Source organism: Colobus angolensis, unplaced genomic scaffold (genome assembly GCF_000951035.1).
Source record: "Colobus angolensis palliatus isolate OR3802 unplaced genomic scaffold, Cang.pa_1.0 Scaffold44, whole genome shotgun sequence".
Classification (NCBI taxonomy): Eukaryota; Metazoa; Chordata; class Mammalia; order Primates; family Cercopithecidae; genus Colobus; species Colobus angolensis.
In genome coordinates this window covers 6028793-6051503 of record NW_012117821.1, presented here as the reverse complement: position 1 = coordinate 6051503, position 22711 = coordinate 6028793, and the positions used below count along the sequence as shown (strand labels likewise).

The 22711-nt window shown below is 49.1% G+C and overlaps 1 protein-coding gene across 2 annotated transcripts in view; it reads right to left on the bottom strand.

Annotated features, from left to right (window-relative positions):
* SH3PXD2A (SH3 and PX domains 2A) overlaps positions 1-22705 on the bottom strand; it is a 260999-nt gene extending 238294 nt beyond the window's left edge. Inside the window, exon 1 of one of the 2 annotated variants that reach the window (XM_011957343.1) lies at positions 22546-22705. In XM_011957343.1, coding sequence (XP_011812733.1) covers positions 22546-22617 — 72 coding nt within the window. In that variant the 5' untranslated portion in view covers positions 22618-22705. The remainder of the gene's footprint in view (positions 1-22545) is intronic. The other variant, XM_011957342.1, reaches the window with a different exon arrangement.
* Positions 22706-22711: the final 6 nt, after the last annotated feature.

Sequence of the window (22711 nt, the reverse complement as noted above, 5' to 3'; positions counted from 1 at the left end):
TTTGGACAGAAGCATTTTTTAAAAATTGAGGCATAACTCATATGCTATTAAGGTCACCATTTTAAAGTGTACAATTTGGCTGGGCAGGATGGCTGAATAATCCCAGCATTTTGGAAGGCCAGTGTGGGAGGATTGCTTGAGCCCAGGAATTCAAGACCAGCCTGGGCAACATCATGAGACTCAGTCTCTACAAAAACAAATTTAATTAATTAACGAATTAAAGTGTGCAATTCAGTGTTTTTTAGTATATTTACAGAATTATGCAACTAATATATCACCACTAATTCCAGAACATTTTCAACACCCCCCAGAAGAAACCTCATGGCAGTTAGTAGTTATTCTCCATTCCTCAATACGTCCAGCTCCCAGAAACAACTAACCAATTTTCTGTTTCTATGCATTTACCTGTTCTGGACATTTCATATGAATATAGTCATACAACCCATGGTCTTTTGTGTCTGACTTCTTTCACTTAGCATAATGTTTTCAAAGTTCATCCAGGTTGCAGGATGAATCAGCACTTCACTCCATTTTTACGGCAGAATTATATTCCATGGACAGAAGTATTTGACTGCCACTTCCAGACACTGCTACACTCTCTCCCCATGCCCCAGGGACCATGGAAGCACTCTAGGCCTTTGCAAGTCTCAGTCTCCAAGTGCCTACAATGAGCAGGAGCCCCTAATGACTCCAATGGACAGGGAGTATGAGCAAGAAATAGAATTTGGGGGCTGTTTGTTCCTGTAACATAACCTATCCCATTCTGACTGATATACCAATTTGTCTGTCTTACAAACACATAGCAATAAAAATCATTGCATGTCTTCTCATGTGCACTTGGGAGATTTTCTCTATACCTCAGAATCCAAGGTATACACTTAGAAGTAGAACCACCAGGTCACATGATAAGCACACCTTCAAGTTACTAGATATTGCCACATTGTTTTCCAAAGTGGTTAAACCACTTAAACTTCTACCAAAAGTACGTAAGTATTCCCACTTCCCCATATTCTCACCAACAGTTAGCATTATTAGACTTTTCATCCTGTATTTTCTAACAGAGAATCACAAACTCTCTTGAATAAAGTTGCTAACTATGGCACTCAAGGGTATAGAATATTCCAAATATCTGGTGGTTAACCAGGCAGCCCTTTATGTTACATCTTTTCCATCTAAACATTATTTTAGCCTGCTGCACAGCCATAACTGGGAAAAAATGCAAAATAATACAATGTCCATGAAGTGATTCCGTACGTATGAGGGATCTACAAAAGTCTTCATTGTAAACATCACTTCTCATTTGATGGATTTAGATATAGATGGTATAGGAGAATGGATTAAATGTGAACTGACCTATCTGACACAAATCCTAACCTGTCTTATCTATTAATGTCACTTCAATAATTTATCCTACAAAAATAGTAGCTCAAATTCCCAAAGACATACATACATATATATATATAATTTATATTTATATATGGATGTTTAGAGCAGCATTGTTTGAAGTGGTGAAGAAAGTTAGAGACAGTCTAAATGTTCATTAATAGAGGAATCTTTTTTAAAAATTCTAATTCCTTACTATCTACCTGAACTGCCTTGAAAGTGAGACGATAAAATTTCCACATGGCTTGAGATTGTTTCAGCTGGGATTTTGTTACTTGCAACTAACGACTAAATCCTAACGATTCACTGGTTTTGCACTGGATCTGCTTTGCTAGATGAAAAGCAAATGCAGCCTGACTCTGTGTGTGGAACACTTGGCCACTTCCCTATCAGCTGCCCCCAAGAGAAAAGTCCTATGATCCTGTGTTTTGAGGGAAGAGAGCGTGACCAGGAACGCAGCAACTTTCACCAGAACTTGGTAAGGGGGCTAGAGAGTTAGTCAACATCAAAAACAAATAAAGATGCTTTTTTGTCTCTCCCTCCCCTCCCCGTCCCGGAAAGAGAGTCCCTGGGGGACAGTTCAGTAAACGCTCTGCCCAGTTTCCACCCCTCCCCCACGTCTCTGACCAGGCCAGAGGAAGCAATGGGAATAAACTGCAGGAGAGTTCAACATTTCCTGAAAGACCCAGCTCTGGCCAGCTTTAAGGTGCTGGGGCAGGGGAGAAAATTCACACACTCTGCAAGGTGGCAAGAGGAAATGCTCTCATGGAACCTGAACTCAGGAGCAGAGGCCAGCCCTGCAAGGGCCAGGGGAGTGGCTGTGTCCAGGACCCCTCGGCCACCACATGGAAGGAATCCAGCTCACCCTAGAAGCCAATGAAGGAGCTGATGGTAGATGAAAACGTTATGCTGGTGAAAGAAGCCAGTCACAAGAGACCACGTCGTGTATGATTCCATTATATGAAATGTCCAGAACTGGCCAGTCCACAGGGACAGAAAGCAGGTTCATGGCTACCTAGGGTGGTGGTCACAGGTGATGGCTAAAGGGTTTCTTTGGGGGTCATGGAAATGTTCTAAAATTGACTGTGGTGGCTAGGCAACTCTGAATATACTAAAACTCCTGAATCATACTTTTTAAGTGAATTGGTGCTATGGTATGGGAATTATATCTCAATAAAGCTGTTCCAAAAAGGGAGGGTGCCAACTGCTTCGGTATGGGCCACCACTCAGGGAGCAGAGTAGGGATGCCAAGCAGCTGCTGTTTCTGGTATTTTAACCATTAACATTGCTTTTATGCCAGCCACCAACTCTAGGAATTTGTGCTATTTTATCATCTTCATTTTAAAGATGAAGAAACTGAGGCCCAGGCAGATTAAGTAATTTGCCCAAAGTCACATGGTCAGTGATGAACTCCAACTCCCTCCAGCAGCCCTGTGGCCTGTAACCACTACGTGGGCCACTACATCGTAATCTAAGTCAATCGACAGCTGAACCAACATGCAAGTTAATGCTGTATTCAGTTAACACTTATCTTAATAGTTCTGAGCCTGGGAATTTATTGCAGGGTAATTTTTCAACATTTGTGCTGCTCAGGCTGTCTTGAGTGAGTCCGCCTGCCTCCCAGAGTTTACCTTGGCTGATGCTGGAGCACACAGGTGGGGCAGAGGTGGCCCTTTAAGGTTCTTGAGGACAGCGGCAGAAGCTGTCTGCTTTCAAGCAGTTGTTTGGAGCCACAAGCTGGCTAGGTACCAGGAAGCCCTCTCCCAGCAGCTCTGGAAACCAAAGGGTATGAAAGGCCCAGGCCGGGAGTAAATCCCAAATGCCCCATGCAGAGTCCCATCTGGAATTACAGCTTTCGTGGGATTTCCCACTGCTCTGACGTGAGCTCGCAGGGGTGGGAGCAGCCAGGCAACTCGGGTGGCCCCGTTGCCTCTGTCTGCCAAGAACTCACAATGACGAAATGTCCACCCGTGATCCCTTCCAGGAATACAGACTGGGAAGGTCTGTTTCTCTGCCATTCCCTTATTCGAAGTGAAATCGCTTAGCAGACAACTGACTGATCTACATCGTCCCATCCTCACACACCTGAATATGGAGCCTCCGCACAGTGGAGAAAGCAGATCACGTAAACAAACAGGTTGACAGATGCTCACAGAGTATGAAAACTAGACATAAAGTTCCTTACTCAGCTAGAAAGTTCTACAGACTTTTCTCCCGGAGGCCCATGGGGGTAAACTCAAGGACATCCTGGGCTTTTGGCCGCTCCCCGACACCTCCCACCACGTCTTCCCTGATTTTCCATAATTCCCTTGCAGCTCTGCCCTCCTCTGGGTCACAACAACTTTTTCCTGAAGCAGGTCCTCACAGCACGCCTGCACCACTCTATATAGTTCATGCAGCTGGGCCTCAGAGCCTTCTGCTCCCCAGGCTTCCTCCTTGGCCTTCACTGAAGCCAGAAATCACGTTTCTAGAGCAAGTGCTCCAGATGGAGAGGGAGGCCCCTTTCAGCATGGGCAAAGGCTTGGCCGAATCTCACCAAGCTCCCCTTTCACTGGATGAGGAACCAATAAAGGGTGGAATAAAGGTTGGTCGAATCCCAGTACCGCGTCTTCCTAGTTGTGTTACCTTGTGTGAGTGATTTAGCCTTTCTGATTCTCAGTCCCCTCATCTATAAAGAGGAGAAACATAGCCTCCTTTAACAGTATGAAATGAGGTCTATGGGCACCTGCCTGGCACCAAAGAAGCACTGGAGGAAAAGATCAAAGGTAGTTATTGTAAGTATACACAAGGATCTATAAGACCCTTTTATACTAAAATCTAAGTATTCTTGGACCCCCCAGCCTGATCATAGGGAGCTCTCAAGGACAAAAGATTGCCCCAGGAATATGCCTGGTGGACAGTGATCCAACAGCTTTTATTACACACACATACACATCCCCCAGCACACACATGCACACACACGCCACACTAAACCCCCCACACAGACATGTCCATACACATGCAACATTCCCCAACACACAAGTGCGCACACACTCCACATTCACAGACATGTACACACACACCCCTTCTTTTCTCCCTTTGTTTTCTTAAAGATGTTCTCACCGTCTAAAAACACACTAGTGTCTCCACAATTTGAAACTCCGTTACAAGAAGCTTTCATGTGCATAATGTCCAATGCTCTGCCAACTAGCCCAGTTTTACAGAGGGAATTTTACTACAAACAAGCAGAGTGTCTTGCTCATGTATGTCACCTTGCACCTGGGCACAGGAGCCGGTAGCCCCTCTCCATTTCCTTAGACACTTATTGATGCTGCTCCTCCCAGCCTGACGAATGATGGAAGAAGATATTAGATTTCTATCATCCCTAAGTCTCTCGTTTGTTTGTTTCCTGAGGCAAGTCTACACAAGGCCAGGTTCCCTTGTTTCCAAGGCCCGCCTGTCACGTTTGCACTGACTGAGTCCTTCCCTGGTGGGCCCCTAGAAGCTGCTGTACTTACTCCAGTCCTCTATTCTTTTACGTACTCTGAAAATTGCCCTCTTATTAGCAAGAGGGCAATTTTCTTGTCTGACTCTTCTATAACGAGAAACCATAAACCTCCAGACAGGCAGCCTGGTGTGGGGACCTGGGAGTCCCAGACAGAGGTTTTCAGTCCTAGCTCCACCACTTGCTAGCAGGAGAAGTTTGCTATCCTAGTTGGGTTTCTAGTTGGGTTCCTCCCGAAGCCAACCCTAAGACAAGGCCTTGGATCCAGGCTGATAACTCCCATTCCCCACCACTTGAGAGCAGGTTCCAGGGATGACAATTGGCCCCCTACCTTCCCCAAGTCTTTCTCAGGTGCATCCACCTGGGCAGAGCAAGCTTCCCTGGGGCCATGGCCCAGGAGCGAGAGCTCAGACAGACAAGTGAGGTGGGGAGCTGTCAGTGTGCTGGATGCCACAGCTGGGGCACAGCAGGTGAACTCAGGTGAGCCCGGGGGACATGGGGGGGCAGGCATCAATAGTGCCCACCATACTTCCAGGAGTCATGGACCCTCTCTGAGCCTGTCCTTGCCTATGAAACAGGCAGGAGACCTGTAGCACTTCCCAGCAGCATCCCTCAGAGAAGGTGTAGATGTGAGGAGCTCTGCAAACTAGGACACAGACAGTACCTGCAGAAGACACCATCACCTGCCGCACCCACAGCCCCGCACAACTCAGGGCTGCTCTCGAGAGGAGAGTGAGGGAAAGAGTGGAGAGTGCAGGAAACAGTGGGAAAGGCCAGAGCCCACTGAGCCACCTCTTGGGGCCCTTGCCAAGCCTCACAGCTGTTTGAATGGCCACCGTGAAGGAGATTGACTACCGGATGCTTCGTGGTGTCTCTGGTTCTGCAGCCAACTGACAAGGGAGGCACGGGCATGGTTAGCTGCGGAAACTGAGCCCCCAGGGTGAAGGACTCCTCACAGACACTCAGCTAGGAAATCCCCTGCTGGCCTGAATCTTTATACTCGCCCTTCCTCTAGAACATGCCACAGGCTCCATCCAAGACACCACTGTCACAAACACCATGCGGCCCTCTCAAGGGCTCTAAATATATACCTGTCAGGCCCCAGGGGCTCTGGGCTGATGGGAAGCAGACTCACCTGCGGTGTGGGTGCAAATCACGGCAGGAACATGGAGCACTGACTCTGCACCAGGCACCTTAGCAGGGCTTTTGCCATCATTGGCATTTAATCCTCCTAATGACCTTATGGGGAAGGTACTATTATCCTCATATTACAGAAGAGGAAATCCAAGCACTGAGGAGGTAAGGAACTCACCCAAGGCCACACAGCAATAAATGGCACAGCAGAAATTTGAACTCAGGCAGTCTGGTTTCAGAACCCCGACTCTGAACTACTTTGCTGTTTTCCTCTCTAAGGTTCAGACCATTCTCTTCACTTATGTGTCAGAAGGCAGCACCCCAAATGTTGGGAATGGAGCTACCATTGCCCTCTCTTCTTGGACAAGGACTGACAAAGGCCAGGGAGGCGAAACAGCACGGGTAGCCACCACTCCTACGGGACCAGGCTCCTGGGGAGACCGTGTAACAGCTCAGTCCTAAGTGGGGGATCTTTACCAGGCATCGGTGTGCCCACGGTGGCACCCGGCACTATGGCCCAACACAATCGGGACCAAGGACTTTTTTTTCTTTTTGAGAATAAATATTTTTCCATTTGGATGTTCTAATGGGGCTTCCCAGTACAATCTTTCCAAAATGGAGAGAAAGAGCAAGGAAAAGCCAAAGATAGCAAGAGTTTCCCAGAGTACAGAGCCAGGGAGAGGCCAAAGTGAGCGGCCCCAGCTGCCAGCCCACAGGGAGGGTGTCCAGAATATCAACATACATACAGATCTAGAAGAGTATCTTGGGGCATGCACATCAGCACAGATAAATGGTCAACCCCACGTGGGATCTGCTCACCAGCTCTGAAGGCAGCCCTTGGCCATGGACATAATCTTTTTTCCATTTCTTACATTACATCAGCAGAACCACTAACAAGTAGAATAGAAATCCCAACTCTCTTTTTTCATGCCTCCATCCTCTTTCACTACCAGCTCCACCACCACCCCTAAACCCTGAAGGAAGTTCTAATCACAAGTTCAACACGAGGCCAAGCAAATTAGCCTAGTAGTACAGACCCAAAAGTCAGGTCAGGAGAACAGCAATTGTGTCAGCTCTGGACATGCACATGCGAAGGATTCTTTCAGGGGGTGCTCTGCCTTCTCTGACAGGGAGAGCATATGCTATTCCAGTCCCCGAGCTCTTGCTCTGTGCCTGGCAGTATTCTGAGTGTTTTCTGTGTTTTACGTTAATTAACCCATGCCATCCTCATCACCAGCCTGAGAGATGCTTTTATTATCAACATTTTACAGATGAGGAAACAGAGGTGCAGAGCTGTAGCCCCTCCCCCAAGGCCAACAGCCCCTCCCCCAAGGCCACACAGTCCCTCCCCTAAGGCTGCACAGCCCCTGAGTGGCAAGGCTGGGATTCCCATCAGGCAGTCGGCCTCCCACTGGCTGCCTCCACATAATCTTCACAACATCCTGTGATACAGATACTAATAGCTGCCCTTACAGAGAAGGAAATTGAGGCTCAGCATTAAACTGCCTCCCCAAAGTCACCAACTAAGTAGCAGAACCAGGGGGCAAATGGATGTCAGATTCTGGAGTCCGAGTTTGCAACCGCCATGCACACATGCCTCACTACAGGGCCGAAGGGGACAGTGCCAGTGGGCACCAGGCCTGGGAGAGGGCATGCCAGGGCACACCAGCTGGTCAGCAAGGCAGGCTCCGTAGGGCAAAGCTAAAGGGCCCCAATGCCCAGTGCCATCAAATCAAAAGGGGCAAGGCCAGGCAAGAGCCTGGGGCTGCTGACAGACTGGCAGAGGCAGAGATGATGGCGCCAGCAACAGCTGCTGTTTATTTTGGGGCCATAGAGAGAAAGGACTGGTTAGGACCCATCTCATTCCAACAATAAACTGAACAGGGCAGGGTGGGGAGGTTGCCCCGCTTCCAGCTAAAGTAACAGCCTGGCCACCTGTTGGGTTTCACTGAGTGGAATGGTCTAGGTGTCAAAAACATCTTGCCAGACACCCTAATCTAGCTTCCACCAATAAACACATCGCCACCCCGGCCCAGCCCCCTCCCCAGCCCCATGTGCTACACTTGTAAATGGCCCAGGAAGGCAGCCACATACACCAAGCCCACCCCCTGCAGTGTCAGGTTCCAGAAACAAATGGTTTTTCCTGTCTGGGAGAAGAAAGAGAAACTGCTCATACTGGCCACCCGTGGCTTTTGTTCCCTCACTCTGACACTTGTTAACACCTAATGACAAGTGTCCTGCACATAAGGTCTAAGACAACCACCCTGGGCTGCAGCAAGGCTGGCTGGCGGGATTCCCAGAAGGCCAGGAAGCAAGAGGTTTCAGGAAGGACTCTGGAGTCCCACTGCCTGGCTCTGAACCCCGCTCTGCCCCTTCCTAGCTTGTGACCATTGGTAAATGCATCTCATGCATCTCTCTCTGCCTCTGTTCTCTCCGAGTAAAGGAAGGACCATAATGGTGCTTTCTCATAGTCTGTTGCAAGGATTAAATGAGTGATGTGCTTAGTGGAGGGCACATCATTCATGCTGTTGTTGTTATGGTTGTTATTGTTATGTAGCCTTAGAGTTTCCTTCTCACTGTGAACAATGGAAGACAGTTTTCCTGGGTTACACACAGTGTTTAGGCTCCCAGGTTAGCCTATGCTGTAGATGAACTAGAGATATCTGGTTGTCAGGGATACAACTCTACTCTGAGGATGAGAAAAGTTTTGGTGGGCTGACTCGAGAATCTTAACACCATTTACGATATAACACTGATAGGAACATGTGTTTTGAGTTTCTAACAACCAACTTCAGCAACTGTAAGTTAGAAGCTTTGGTAAAAATAGGAGTGTGAGGTGGAGGGAGAAGGGGTTTTAGTAGAATGAAGCCTTTGTCCAGGGATTTATCACACTGATCCAGGGCGTACCTGAATCTAGACCCTCTGCTAGCATGAGGAGGGGCCATTAAAGATGAAAGGATGTGGTGGTCGCTGCTTTTGCAGGAATTCACGCCCCTCCCCCCACCTCCCGGCTCCCAGCTTCAGTACTGCTTTCAACACAGTGCCTTGCACACAGTAGGCACAAAACTAACGTTCAGCCAGTGAGGCTTCCTGGTGTGTACCCTGCCTTTGGGGCCCTGGAGTTCCTAACCATGACACTGATGGAAACTGTGTTTCCCCAGGAGGTCTCTTTTAGGGGGTCAGGGTCAAACCCCAAGCAGTCCTTGAAGCCACCTCTCTGGCAGTGTTTTGGCCAGTTTCAGTCTCCAGTAGGTCATCATGAGTCCTCACTGCTGAGCTGAGCATGCTGTGTGGGGCAGGGAGGGATACAAGGCTCGACGTGACCCTTTTCCCTATCTGACCCCATGACCTGCTGTTCTCCCCTCTCTCACTCCACTCAGGCCACACCAGCTACCTCGGGGCCTTGGCACCTGCTGTTCCCTCTCCCTCAACCACTTTCCCCACAGATAGCCACAGGGCTCACTTCCACATCTCCCTCAAGTCCTACTCAAAAGCCACCTCTACAGAGGGGCTGTCCCTGGCCACCCTCTATAAAATAGCACAGCAACTCCCGCCACCACCAACACGCCTGTCTCCCTCACCCGGTTTTAGTTTTTCCTACGCCATTCATCCCCCATCTCACAGACGATGTACTTGACCTATTTTGTTTATTTTATTGTATTCTTATTTTTAAATGATATATAATAGTTATACATATTTTGGGGGTACATGTGATATTTTGATACCTGTATACAAGGTGTAATAATCAAATCAGGGTCATTGGGATATCCACCACCTCAAACACTTATCTTTGATTGTACTGGGAACATTCCAGTTCTTCTAGTTATTGTGAAATATGCAAAAAATTATTGTTAACTACAATTTCCTTACTGCACTATCAAATACTAGAACGTATTTTTTCTACCCAACTGTATTTCTGTATTCATTAATCAACACCTCTCTTTATCCCTCCTACCCGGCCTCTGGTAGCCGCCAGTCTACTCTTCCTTACCTCTGTGAGATCTATTCTTTTTAGCTCTCACCTATGAGTGAGGAGAGCAATATTCGTCTTTCCATACCTGGCTTCTTTCACTTAACATAATGACCTCCGGTTCCATCCATGTTGCTGCAAATGACAGGGTGTCGTTTGTTTATTGTTTCCTTTCCCACACCAGAATGTAAGCTCTAAACGACCAGGGATTTGTATCTGTCCTGCTGTGTTCCTGGTGCTTGACACATAGTAAACATTCAAATATTGACTGAATGAAACAATAAATGAATGAACATGAGTCAGTATCAGCTTGCCAAAGGCTGAACAATCCAAGGTCATTCTTGGTAAGTGTTAAATGAGATGTAAAACAATTAACATTACAAAAATTCATAGACGGAAATGTCATTGTAAGATGAGAGGTCAGGGAAGTTTCCAGGAGATGACAGAAATGGAGCAAAATCAAGAAGGATGATAACGATGGTGATAGCAATAGTGCCACTTATGGAACAGTTATCATATGAGTAACAACCATATGGGCTAGGTAATAGTATTACTATACCCATTTTACTTAGGAAACTGATGCCCACGGAGGTGAAGAAACTTGGCCAAGTGACATAAGCTAATGAGTGACAGGGCTGTGAATCATAGCCAGCTTCAGAGCCAGATCCCATGCCAGCAGCTGCCAATGCTCTGCCCCCATCCTCTTGCCCTCAACTTCCAACTGCTGGCACTCAAGTCCCTCTCTTAGTGCTAACTCTGGTTTCCAGAGCCTGGTTTTGCCTAAGCAAGCATGGGGCTGGAAATACCAGGAAATTAAACCCCTCCATGCTCCCTACCACAATGCCATGCTATCCACCATCCCCAAGAGGAGGATGTAGAGACTCTGGCAGCTGAACTCTCTGAAGGGCCAGGCCTTCAAAAGTGGCCGTGGGCAAGAGTTCAAGGGGAATAAAAATTTGAACCTGCAAACAGAGGCCAGACCTTGGCACAGATCTGTTCCTATGGCAAGCTTGTTATCATATCCTAACATCTGCCCCAACCACATCATGCTTTCAGGGAGGGGCTCAGAGGGAGGGTCACATGGGCAGGTGACCTGGGGTTTAATCCAGCCCCTTGGAGTTTTATCTAGGACCTATGTGACGAGCTCCCTAGCTTCCCATCCCCTAGAGAAGCTGTCAGACAAAGCCATCTGCAGCCATGGGCTTTGTTCCTGAAGAGATCTGGGATGCAACCCGGGCTCCCACCCTTGTTGTCAGTGATGGGGCAAAGATGCTGCACCTCCCTGAGCCTCAGTTTCCCCTCCTATAAAGCACAGATGATGACCAGGGTTTGCTGTGGGGATTAAATAAGACAAGTGCCTGCATCTAAAATGGACTCCACCCATACATTCTCTAACCTGACATCCCCACTTCCCCTGTCTAGGAGCTGCCATGTTCAGAAATAACAAAAAACATCAGGCTGCTTGCTTCAAGTTGCCAATGAGTGATGACTAAAGTCAGTAATTAATCCCAGCTTGAGACCAAAGTGCAGACATTGTTCTATTACGGACCTTAACTCTGCAAGAGAAGCATCAGTTTGCCAGCCCACTGGGGCTCCAACCAGCAGAAATCCCTGGGCTGCCACCTCTGGGAATCTCACACTCATCAAGAAGTGATTCTATCCCTTCTGGGTGCCAGGCACTGTGCTGAGGGCTCAACTCATCCGTTTCAGCCCAGGAGGCAGAATTCAGGACAGAGTTTCACCCTCTTGGAGCTCCACTGCCAGCCCCATGCCAGGCCGGCCAGGCCTCCTTCTCTGTTGTTACAGAGAGAAATTCTCCCACACAGGCAAGTCCCTTAAAATAGCCTTTTGGGTCTGGGCCATCAGGAAACGGGATAACGCTGGGTCAGAATTGGGCCTACCATGAAAGAGTTTACAAAGCAGCCACTTCAAAGGACAGGGACAATCCCTATACGCTCTGAACACTTAGATGGGCAAAAGCAACCAGGGCAAGTTCCCCACGAGGGGCACCTTCTCACAGAAGCCCCTGTAGCCCTGGGTGCCCTGAAAAGGGACCAAGTGTGTAAGACACAGTGATGGTGTAAAACCAGGCACAGACTGGGAAGGGGAGGGAGGTTACATCTGCCTGGGTTTGTGCTTTCTGAACAATATTACCTGCCCTCTCCAAACCTCAGGTTCCATATGAGTCAAATAAGGTTAAAAATACATATCTTAATGGCTGCACTGGGGCCAGAGGTTATAAATCAAAGGCCAGGCAATGCCTGGCACAAAATGGGAATTCAATATACAGTAGCTATGTCAGAGGCATGTGAACCAGAGCAACTCTATCTTGAATAGGGGCTGGGTAAAACAAGGCTAAAACCTACTGGGCTGCATTCCCAGATATTTAGCCATTCTAAGTCACAGAATGAGATAGGAGGTCAGATACAGGTCACAAAGACCTTGTTGATAAAATAGTATGCAGTAGGCTGGGCGTGGTGGCTCACACCTGTAATCCCAGAACTTTGGGATGCTGAGCCGGGCAGATCACCTGAGGTCAGGAGTTTGAGATCAGCCTGGCCAACATGGTGAAACCCTGTCTCCACCAAAACAAAATACAAAAAACACAAAAAATTAGCCGGGCACAGTGGTGAGCGCCTTATGGCTACTCGGGAGGCTGAGGCACGAGAATCACTTGAACCCAGGAGGCGGAGGTTGCAGTGAGCCAAGATTGCGCCACCGCACTCCAGCCCGGACGACAGAGCGAGACTTGGTCTCAAAAAAAAAAAAAAAAAAAAAGGAAAACAGCAGGCCGTAAAGAAGACAGTTAAAACCCACCAAAACCAAGATGGCAACGAGGGTGATCTCTGGTCATCCTGACTACTACACTGTCACCAGCACCATGACAGTTTACAAAGGCCATGGCAATGTCAGGAAGTTACCCTATATGGTCTCACAAGCGGAAGCATGAATATCCACCCCTCGTTTAGCATATCCTCAGGAAATAACCATAAAAATGGGCAACTAGCGACCCTCGGGGCTGCTCTGTCTATGGAGTAGCCATTCTTTTATTCCTTTACTTTCTTAATAAACTTGCCTTCACTTTACTCTATGGACTTGCCCTGAATTCTTTCTTGCTTGAGATCCAAGAACCCTCTCTGGGGGTCTGGATCGGGACCCCTTTCCTGTAACAGTTCTGTGATGATGGTGGTGATACAATACGGGCCAAGGTCTCCTTTAGTGAGAGTACTCCTCAAAAAAGGAAAACAACGTGGCTTCTCTACAAGGGACCACACAGTGATGAGCAAAAGTACAAACCAGCCCACATTCCATCAATCCCTACCCCACCTGGTGCACCCTGCAAGTTCATTCTCAACATGGGGCATTGCTTCCACTCCTGACTCCCTGAAGTTGTGGTCAGATCTGATAAGAATAATCAATTTCCAACAGGTCTGAAGTTCGTGCTCCAGGGATCCCAGAAACAGGCTAAATGGTCCCACACGCCCCACCGCAAAATTTATGCTGCACTGACACACGCACAGAGTCTACCCCGACCCAGCCGTGGGCCTCCACCCAGGCTTGGGAGGGTGGCTTCCTCACCAGCCAAAGGGAAATGACAGCACAGGGACAGAGAAAGCAGCCCAGTGGAGGGGCAGAAACCACAGCTGTTTCCCCTTTGCTAACTCAGCCACTTAGATATCACTTCCTCCGCTCAGGTAACAGCAAGGAGAGATGGGACTGGGAATAACTCTGTCTTTTCCTGTTCACAAAAAATGATTGGTTTGGAAACAAGGAAAACCAGAGGCCGTTTTCTAGAAGAGATCGTCACTTGGAGCCTAAGTATTCCTGAGTCAACTCTGTCTATGAGGCTTCTCAGGAGAGGTGGCTGGGCAGGTGAACCTTGTTTAAAAATGCCCTGGGGTCGGGAAAAACTCTTTTTATATAGCATCCCTGCCCTAGATAATTAAGAACGCAGATTGGGGGATCAAGGGACCCCCCCCCTCACACAGCTATCATCTCTGGGCTCAGTGCTTTCCAAAGCAGCTTTTATACCCACCCTCCCCTCTGCAAGGCAAGCCTGAAAAGAAGCAGTTGCCCCATTTTCTAGATGGGCAAATGTAGTTCTAGAAGGGGGAGGTGACATGTGGAAGATCTCACGGCTTGAGGAGCCAACCAACCAGGCCTCAGGTGGAACTATGGAGCCCAGGCACCCTGGATGTGTAATGTGTCATTAAGGGGTCTCTGTGGGGACAGGGCAGGCTTTGGAGCTAGCAGACCTGGGTCAGTGCAGGCCTCTCCACATGCAGCTTATTAGCTGCGTGGCATCTGGCAATTCATTTGAGCTCTCTGAGCCTTTGTGCTCTCACCTGCACAGTATGGATGCTGCGTGGGGCTGTTCTGAGAACATGCATATGAAACGCTTAGCACATAGAAAACATTTAGAAAGGTCAGCTGTTATTTTTATTATTACATTTTCCCTAAGAATAAGGCTTACTAGACTATCTGGGAGTGTGGTAGAGGTCAAATAAATGAAGAGGTAGTTTGAAGCATTGCATTTATTTATTTGTTTTTAGAGACAGGGTCTTGCTGTCACTGAGGCTGGAGTGCAGTGGCATAATCACAGCTCACTGCAGCCTCCAACTCCTGGGCTCAAGTGATCTTCCCATTTCAGCCTTCCTAGTAGCCAGGACTACAGGTGTGCATCACCATGCTTAGCTTTTTAGAATTTTTTTTTTGAGACAGGGTCTCACTCTGTCACCCAGGCTGGAATGCAGTGGTGTGATCACGGTTCACTGCAGGCTCAACCTCCTGGGCTCCAGCCATCCTCCCATCTCAGCCTGCTGAGTAACTGGAACTACAGGCTCATGCCTCCACACCTGGCTTACTTTGGCTTATTTTGGCTTATTTTAAAAAAATTTTTTGTAGAAATGGGGTCTTGTTACATTGTCCAGGCTGGTCTGAGCTCCTGGCCTCAAGCGATCCTCCCCGCCTTGGCCTTTTGAAGCACTGGGATTACAGGCATAAGCCCCCATGCCCAGCTGAAGCACTGCATTTAAAACCAAAACAAGTTCAGGCCAGGTGCAGTGGCTCACACCTGTAATCCCAGCACTTTGGGAGGCTGAGGTGGGTGGATCACCTGAGGTCAGGAGTTCGAGACCAGCCTGGCCAACATGGCAAAAGCCCATCTCTACTAAGAATACAAAAATTAGCCAGGTGTGGTGGCGCATGCCTGTTGCAGTGAACCAAGATGGCACCACTGCACTCCAGCCTGGGTGACAGAGTAAGACTCTGTCTAAAAAAAAAAGAAAAAAACTAAAACAAGTTCAGAGAGATCCTGAAGTAAAAGGCAACATTAGCATGGATGGTTCAGAAGACATAGACATGCTGGGCTCCCCTCAGGCTGTGAGGTATTGGCCCCCAGACCCTACGACGATAGGCACGTTCTCTCTCTTGCCACTGGGGGAGTGTGGATGGAAATTACCCCACCTGAAACACAGCTACATCAGGCCCTCCCATACAGGGCCCTATGCTAGTTAAGACCCAAAGCAGCTGACACCTCACTTCCTGCTGCTCCCTCTTCTTCTCCTCCTCCTCCTCCTCAACGCTTCCTCCCCAAGAGCCTGGGTGCTATCAACTTTTTATGGGGAAAACAGATCTCCAGCAGTGAGAGCTGTAAACAGGAGGCGAGGGACCCTGCTGGCCAACTAAAGAGTCCCCCAGGCAGAGCTAGAAAAAGGTTCCAGTCCTTACCTAGCTCTGTTCCAGACACAGTCGCAAAAACAGCCCTGGAGCCCACCAGGAGGACCTCAAAGTGACTATTTAGCTCCCTCTCCCTGCCAAGCCCTTGGGAGAAAAGGAAGGTTCCGAGGTGTCTTCAAAATAAACTGAATTCCCTCTGCTGCCATCGGAGGCTTCAGAGCTGGCCCTGAGCTTTCCTGTCACCCTTCTCTCCCTCATCCACCCTCGGCTTTGCCCAGCTTTTCCTTGCACATTCCACCTCCAGCACCTTTGCTTTTCCCTTTCTTGGAATGCCCTTTCCCAGTTTTCCCATCTATATCCTACTCTTTCCCAGCCAAATCCTAACTGCACCTCAAGGCCCATCATGAAGCCTGCCTTCTCCAGTCAGTCTTCCCTGAAAACTCCAGTTCACAGAGCGCTCTCCCTCCTCTGAACAGCTTCAGGACTTAGTGATTGTGAGAGCAAATACTTACGCTGCTCTTCATAAGGTGCCAGGTACTGGTCTAAGCTCTTTACAATTACAAACTCATTTCATCTTCATCATAACCCTAAGAGCTAGGTCCTACCCATATATTCTTTTTTTTTTAAACTGATGAGGAAACTGAGGCTCAGAGACATAAGTAACTTGCACTGGATCCCAAGCAGTGAGTGGTGGGGCCAGGATATCCCAATGCTCAGTCAAGAGATACAGCACACAGGTGCTCTGGGACAACACAGCCTCCCAGGTGCACCCCTCATCCTCAGGTGGTGCAGCCTGGACTCGCTGGTTATTTTCTCTCTCAGCAAGCCAGCTGTGCTGGGGAAGAAGTGGCACTCATAGATGAGGGTGTCAGAGACCAGGGTGAGAATCCCAGCCCTGCCTCAGAATTACTCTGAGTAGAATGACACGAACCCTCCGAGCTTTATTTCCCCACCTATAGAATGGGGATAAAAACACCTACCTAACCACGTGGGGTTGTTATGAGGTTCAAGTAAAATCGCCTCTAAAGGCATCTTCTGCATTGCCTGGCACATAGTAGGTGCTTGTATGCTAGTTCTCCCCCTTCTTATGGCATCTTGACAGCCTTGCCGGACTCTGACTAGCACTATGCACACACCATGCACTCTGCGGGCTGACGTGGTGACTTGCCTGGGGGTTACCCAGAGGCATAAGAGGGATCCTCCTGTGACCCCCATCCCCTTCACAGCTAGGCTCCTGACCTTTCCATTCACCTGCCCGCCTGTGACTGGCTGCACTACAGGCAGCAGAAGCCCGGGCCAGGCAGGAAGCAGCATGCTGCTCTGGGAATCCGCCTCTGGAAGCCCTGATCACTCTATTGGGCGCTTCCATTATTTTTGGCAATTGTCATGGCAGAGAACACCTCTGGCCCTCATTCAGAACCTATTTCCAAAGCCAGAATCTCCACCTCATTTCCCACACACACCCCTTGTCCTTCCTGTTCCCTGGGTCCCTATCCTAATCCACTATCCCTTTCCTGGATTCTCAGAACTCGAGAGGAGTAAGTGGGACTACCATGTGTATAACTCTATTTAATTTGTTTCATTTTGTTTAATTAAGAGGTAAAAGAGAATACAGTTGCCCGTTAGACTTTTTCTGGCCAAGAAATAGTCTGGTCAGTGACTCAGGCTGAGGCAATTAGAAGGCAATTTACAGGGAACTGCTGTGCAAACCCAAAGTCAGAAGTCCTAACAACACTTCTCTAATTCGTAGCCTCCACGGTCAGTTAACTCATGCTGGCCCCGGAATATCTCTTTGGAAAATGCAGCAGCTGGGGCTTGTATTTCTGGGCTGGAATCGGTCTCCTCTGACCTCAAATAGGTTTATTTTTCCCTTCTCTTCCCTTCCCCTCTGCCTGCCACCACACATGGTAATTTCTACCCTGGTTTGCCCCCCAAAAGCACTCACTCAGCTCGACACAGGGTTGCGATAAATGGCTGGCTGTGCTCCCTGTTCCAACGGCCTTGAAGGATGTGGTCGGTTGTTCCATGAGCAGAGAGCCTTGTCAGACCTGTGAATCACCCCTCGATCACTTCCCTCCCCAGAGAAGAAACCGTTCCCATGCTTGTGCATGTGTAAGAGAAACAGAGAGACAGAGAATGCAGGCAAGAGTGCTAACCCATGTGTGGTGCTGACCTTGGGGCTAGGATCCTATTTGACTTTGCCCTTACCCAGAGCAACCTATTTCCTTCTCTCCTAACCTCTGTTTCTTCCCAGCTTACCAGAAAGCTACCACCAGATCCCAATGCTCAGCTCCAGGAACCCCTCCAGGTCTGAACAGCTGCTCTGTGTTTATCTGTTCCTCTTGGAGGCTGGGTGTTTTCCATGGGGCGTGTAACCCACTTCCCCATCAGACTATGAAAAACTGGGCTGTTCTTCTTGCCTCAATCTTTCCTTTTCTCTCAGATTCACCGATTGGGTCCTAAATCACCTGCAGTGCCTTGGTGATCAGGAACAGCAGATGGCAACTAGTATATGGTGCATGTCCATGGTGGGGTCAGGCACTGGGTAGACACTTTACCCCAAATTATCTCAGGCCAACTTCCCAAAAGCCCTGTGAAGTTACAGATGAGGAAACTGAGGCTCAGAGTGACATCCCAAGGTTGCACAGCTAGGAAGTGCCAGAGGTAGGATTCAAGCACTGATCTGCTCAATACCATACTCATTCCATAATGGAACTGGTCCTGCAAAAGACCGTTGCAGGCTGTGGCTGCACATTCTCATTCCTGTGGGGCTGGAGTCACAATCTAAGGGCTGAGAAAAAAAAAAAAAAAGGAAGCGCAGAGAAATGAATGAGTTTGAGGCCAATTCCTAAGCATGTAGCTCCCAGGACCAAGAATAAAATCTGGGATGATCTAAACAGAGGAAGAATGTATTATTTCCACAGGGTCAACCCTTAATTTATTAGCCCAAGCGTTACTGGGGACCAGACACCAGCCTGAAGTTGCTCTATTCCTCCTGCCTCATAGTAACCCGCCTGCGTTGCCCACCACGAACTCACCTGCAGGGCACATGGTAGATGTCTCCACAGTGAGGCAGTCCTAAATACAACCCTGCACTGCTCTGTCACCATGGAACAGGGCTGAGCCTGGCCTTCCTGCCCGGATTCTAATTGAGGAGAAGGGCCCCACCTTATATCCACATCCTCCTTTGGAGCTAACCTGACCTGCATTGCCCCAGATCTGCCCTGTGCTAGCTGCAAGACCCTAAGCAAGTTGGTGAATTGCTCCAAGTCTCAGTTAATTCATTTGTAAAACGGAATCCAAAAACCTACCCCACATTAGGGTATATTCAATGACCTGCAGGAATCACATGAAAACACGAGTGTTAAATATGTTTCACCATCGATGGTAACTGCTAAACTGGCTATTATTTGCATTCCCTAAAGAGTCCTGCAGAGGATCAGAACATTCATGATTGGTATTTGTCTGAAATAAACAATCAGGAAGTAAAACAACTGTGAAAGTGCAATACCTCCCAAATCCAAATAGATATAATTTCTTGTTTGTTTTAGATAAACGAGCTTTTCTCCATCACCATATGAATTGATATACACCTATACCTGCCTGTGAGCACAAAGAATCAAGTGGACCTGAATTCAAATCTTTACTGAAAAACTTTCAAATGAAGGAATGTGCATTCTGCATCCAGCATCATCAGGACCATTTTCAGGACAAGCGGTCAGAGGTCAAAGCCAGTTTACCTAGGGTCTCCCCAGGCAGAGCTCAGAAAGCCAGGAAAGGAGCCTAGCTTCATGCCAGGGAGCCTGACCTTAGTAGCAGCTCCCTGCCCTTCTCAACCCCACCCCAAGCAGGGGCCTGGCAGAGAGGAAGGAAGCCAGGGCTGACAGTGCCATCCACATGATGGAGGCTACTTGCGTGCCTTCATGAACAGACTGAAAGCACCAGACCCTTGGTGATCAGGCAGCTCCCGCTCCCCATGGGGATGAGCAAACCCTTTGCAGAATGTCCTGAGAGAACCTTTGCAGTGTGTTCTCAGCACTCTGGAGCCAGCAGAGCTCCTCCTGCAAGGGCCCCAGGCCTCTCATCGGCTAGCTCTAGCTGACGCGCACATCCCGTAAAACCTCTCTGCTCTGCAATTTACCAAACCACAGACTCAGAATTCACCATCAGCAGAGGAGAAGCTGGAAGGAGGCATGCTCCTCCAGTGTAGGGGGTTTCCAGAACACAAAGGCGATGGGTGCAGCATGTCCTGCCAGCTGACCACACCAGAGAGCCTTACCCACAACACTTGAGCTTCTGGTGTGTGGTATCCACCGTGCAAGGGCCAGGAGAGAAAGAGGCTGCAGCCTCCCCCAACCCGCTCCTCCTGCCCCTGTCTGTCCCACCAGGCCCTTTCTATTACTTTCTTTCCCCCTTTCTATTATTGGAGATGCTTATGTTATGTATTAATATATATACAATGCCCCAAATGGGTAGAGACTTTTTGACCACCAGATATTTGTCCTCTTAACCAACCCAAACCAGACTTAGGGTACATGCAGTGAAAAAAACCCACACGACGGGCAAAAGGCCAGTTATACCGAGGTGCTGTGAGTAGCTGTGTTGCAAGTTACTTTACCCAATCTGGCTCTCCATTTCCTCATCGGTAAAATGAAGGAGTTGAGCCAGATGAGTCTTCGGGTCTCTGCCCATTCCACAATTCCACAACACATAACACTTTCTCCTCTCAGTGTTTTCCAGAACCCTAGTTCAGAACTCTGTATGGCCCCATCTGTTCAGTGACATCACTCCCTGCCCCAAACATAGTGTCATCGATTCTTCCTCGGGAAGCGGAGATGTCCCGGGAAACACTTGGTCTGTAAAAAGGAAGGAAATGATCATTTCGAGGGAACTGGACAGGACTTCTTTTGTATTTTTCACATAGAACAAGTTATTGTCAATCTTAAAACCCAAAATCTTTCTTCCTTTTTGCCAGACCATTAATAGTTGCTTTTCAAAAATACTTTCTTAGTCAGAATCTCACCAATAATAAGCTACCATTTAATAACAGCTTACTGCGTGCCAGGAACTGGGCTAAGTGCTTTACATAGATGATCTCATTTAACTCTTCCGACAGCCCTAGGAAGTACATACTATTATTATCCTTACTTGAAATTGAGTAAACTGAGGCTGGGGGAGGTTTAAATAACTTGCCCAAGGTGGCACAGCTAGTTAGTGGCTGCGCGCCAGACTTTGAGCAAGACCGTTTACCTTCAGAGCCCCAGCACATAACCTTGCCTTTCAACCCTGTCTGCAGTGGGCCCCAGTTCTAGTTTGTTACCAGTGTGTCCTGCATCTGCAACCTTGGGCACCATCGGTGGGAGCTGAAATGTGAGGTTTTGTCTAAAATCCAGAGTTGGAAACGCACCTGCCTGGGTCTCAGAGCAGAGAGTGCCATCTGTTGAATGCAGTGCCAAGCTCAACCGAGGACTACAAATGAGAACCCTTAAAACTTAGCCTGCAACATTTGAGAAAAATGAACCCTGGGATATACAAAGGGACATCTGTCCACAGAGCAGGTTGACCACCTGGTGACCCAAGCCCTCCAAAAAGACCTTTCTTGTAACAGCAGTGGAGGATGCTTGCTGGATCAGACGACACAAAAGAAACAACTCTCTAAGGGTGTCAGGGATTGGCCTCAACGGGCCCCCACCTCCCCGCCTGGTCAGGAACTTGCCTCCACATTTACCTCCTCCCCATCTGAGCCCAGTCGCATTTGCTCAGCTGTAAAGAAACTCAAAATTCAGAGCTACACTGGTGACAAAGGCAGAAAGAGTAGCCCGAGGCTGACATTGCCACAAACCCCAGTCCCTTTGCAACAGTGGAAGAAAAGGCACTTCAGAGATCTATGTGCAATCCAGGGCAGCAATCAGCAGCCTGTTTTGACTGTTAAGATTAATGCTTTGAGCCTTCAAACTGCTCCTCTAAATACCCAATTTGCAAATAACATGCAGTCCTCTGTGCTTGGGTCTCTTCTATCTCAAGTACAGGAGCACAGACGCTCAGAGGGGTCAAGGACACCGTGTTTACTTCCTAAGGTGTGAGGGATGGGAAGACAGGACCCGCTGAGATGAAAGGGGAACTGTCACATAGGCTCTGGAGCTGGCCCAGTCAACCTTAACCCCTTCTCATTAAGTTTGGAGGAGGAAGGGGGAGGGGCAGTCGGCGGTTCCTCGGAGACCACAGCAAACATTCGCCTCCTCGTGTCTGAGATGGAGCATCACTTAAGAGGAAATGAACCCGGTTAAGGGTCACGTCCAGAGGAGGGATAAAAGGAAAAGCCACAATTCTCCTCACACCGACGGACACAATGGCTTTAAGAGGGAAATCAAAGCTCAGCGCGGAGGGTGGAGGTTGGGCGGGGGGGCGGCGGCTTCCTTCTGCCCCCTGCCCCAGGCCTAGGAAGGCAGAGACAGAGCTGGCGTGGGAGGCAAGGCGCGAGGCTTCCCTCTCCAGGGCGCGCTCTGAAAGCATCTCGGGCTGTGTGAGCGTGAGCGCCCAGGGCCCCTGGGGAGGGCCAAGGAGATGCGCTTTCCCGACGGGGCTGCTCCGCGAGGGGTTGACGAAAGCTCCCCCCACCATCCATCAAAGGCGGACAGATGACTTCACCGTTGTAACAGACAAGGGCAGCCACTTGCCAATTCCAATGCCAAAAAAAGAAACCGGGGAGGGGGAAGGAGGAAGGACAGAAGAGGCTTCCCTGGAGATCACAGCCCTGCGAAGAAACTCCACGGCTGCGGGCTGCCCAGTGGGGGCTTAGCTCCGGGACCTCACAGCGGGGAGGGGCGAGGGGCCATCCGGGGCCCTCCGGGTACCTCGGGCCACCCCCCGCAGGGTCGGCGGGGGCTGTACTCACGTAGTGCTTGGAGGGGTTCCTCCGCTTCTCCACGTCCACCACGGTGGCATCCTGCACGCAGTAGGCGAGCATCGTCCCCCACAACGCGAGTGGCGCCCTCGGCGGCGTCACCTTCTCATCCCGGCCGGGCTCCGGCTCCTTCTCCAGCTGCCCGGGTCCCGGGTCC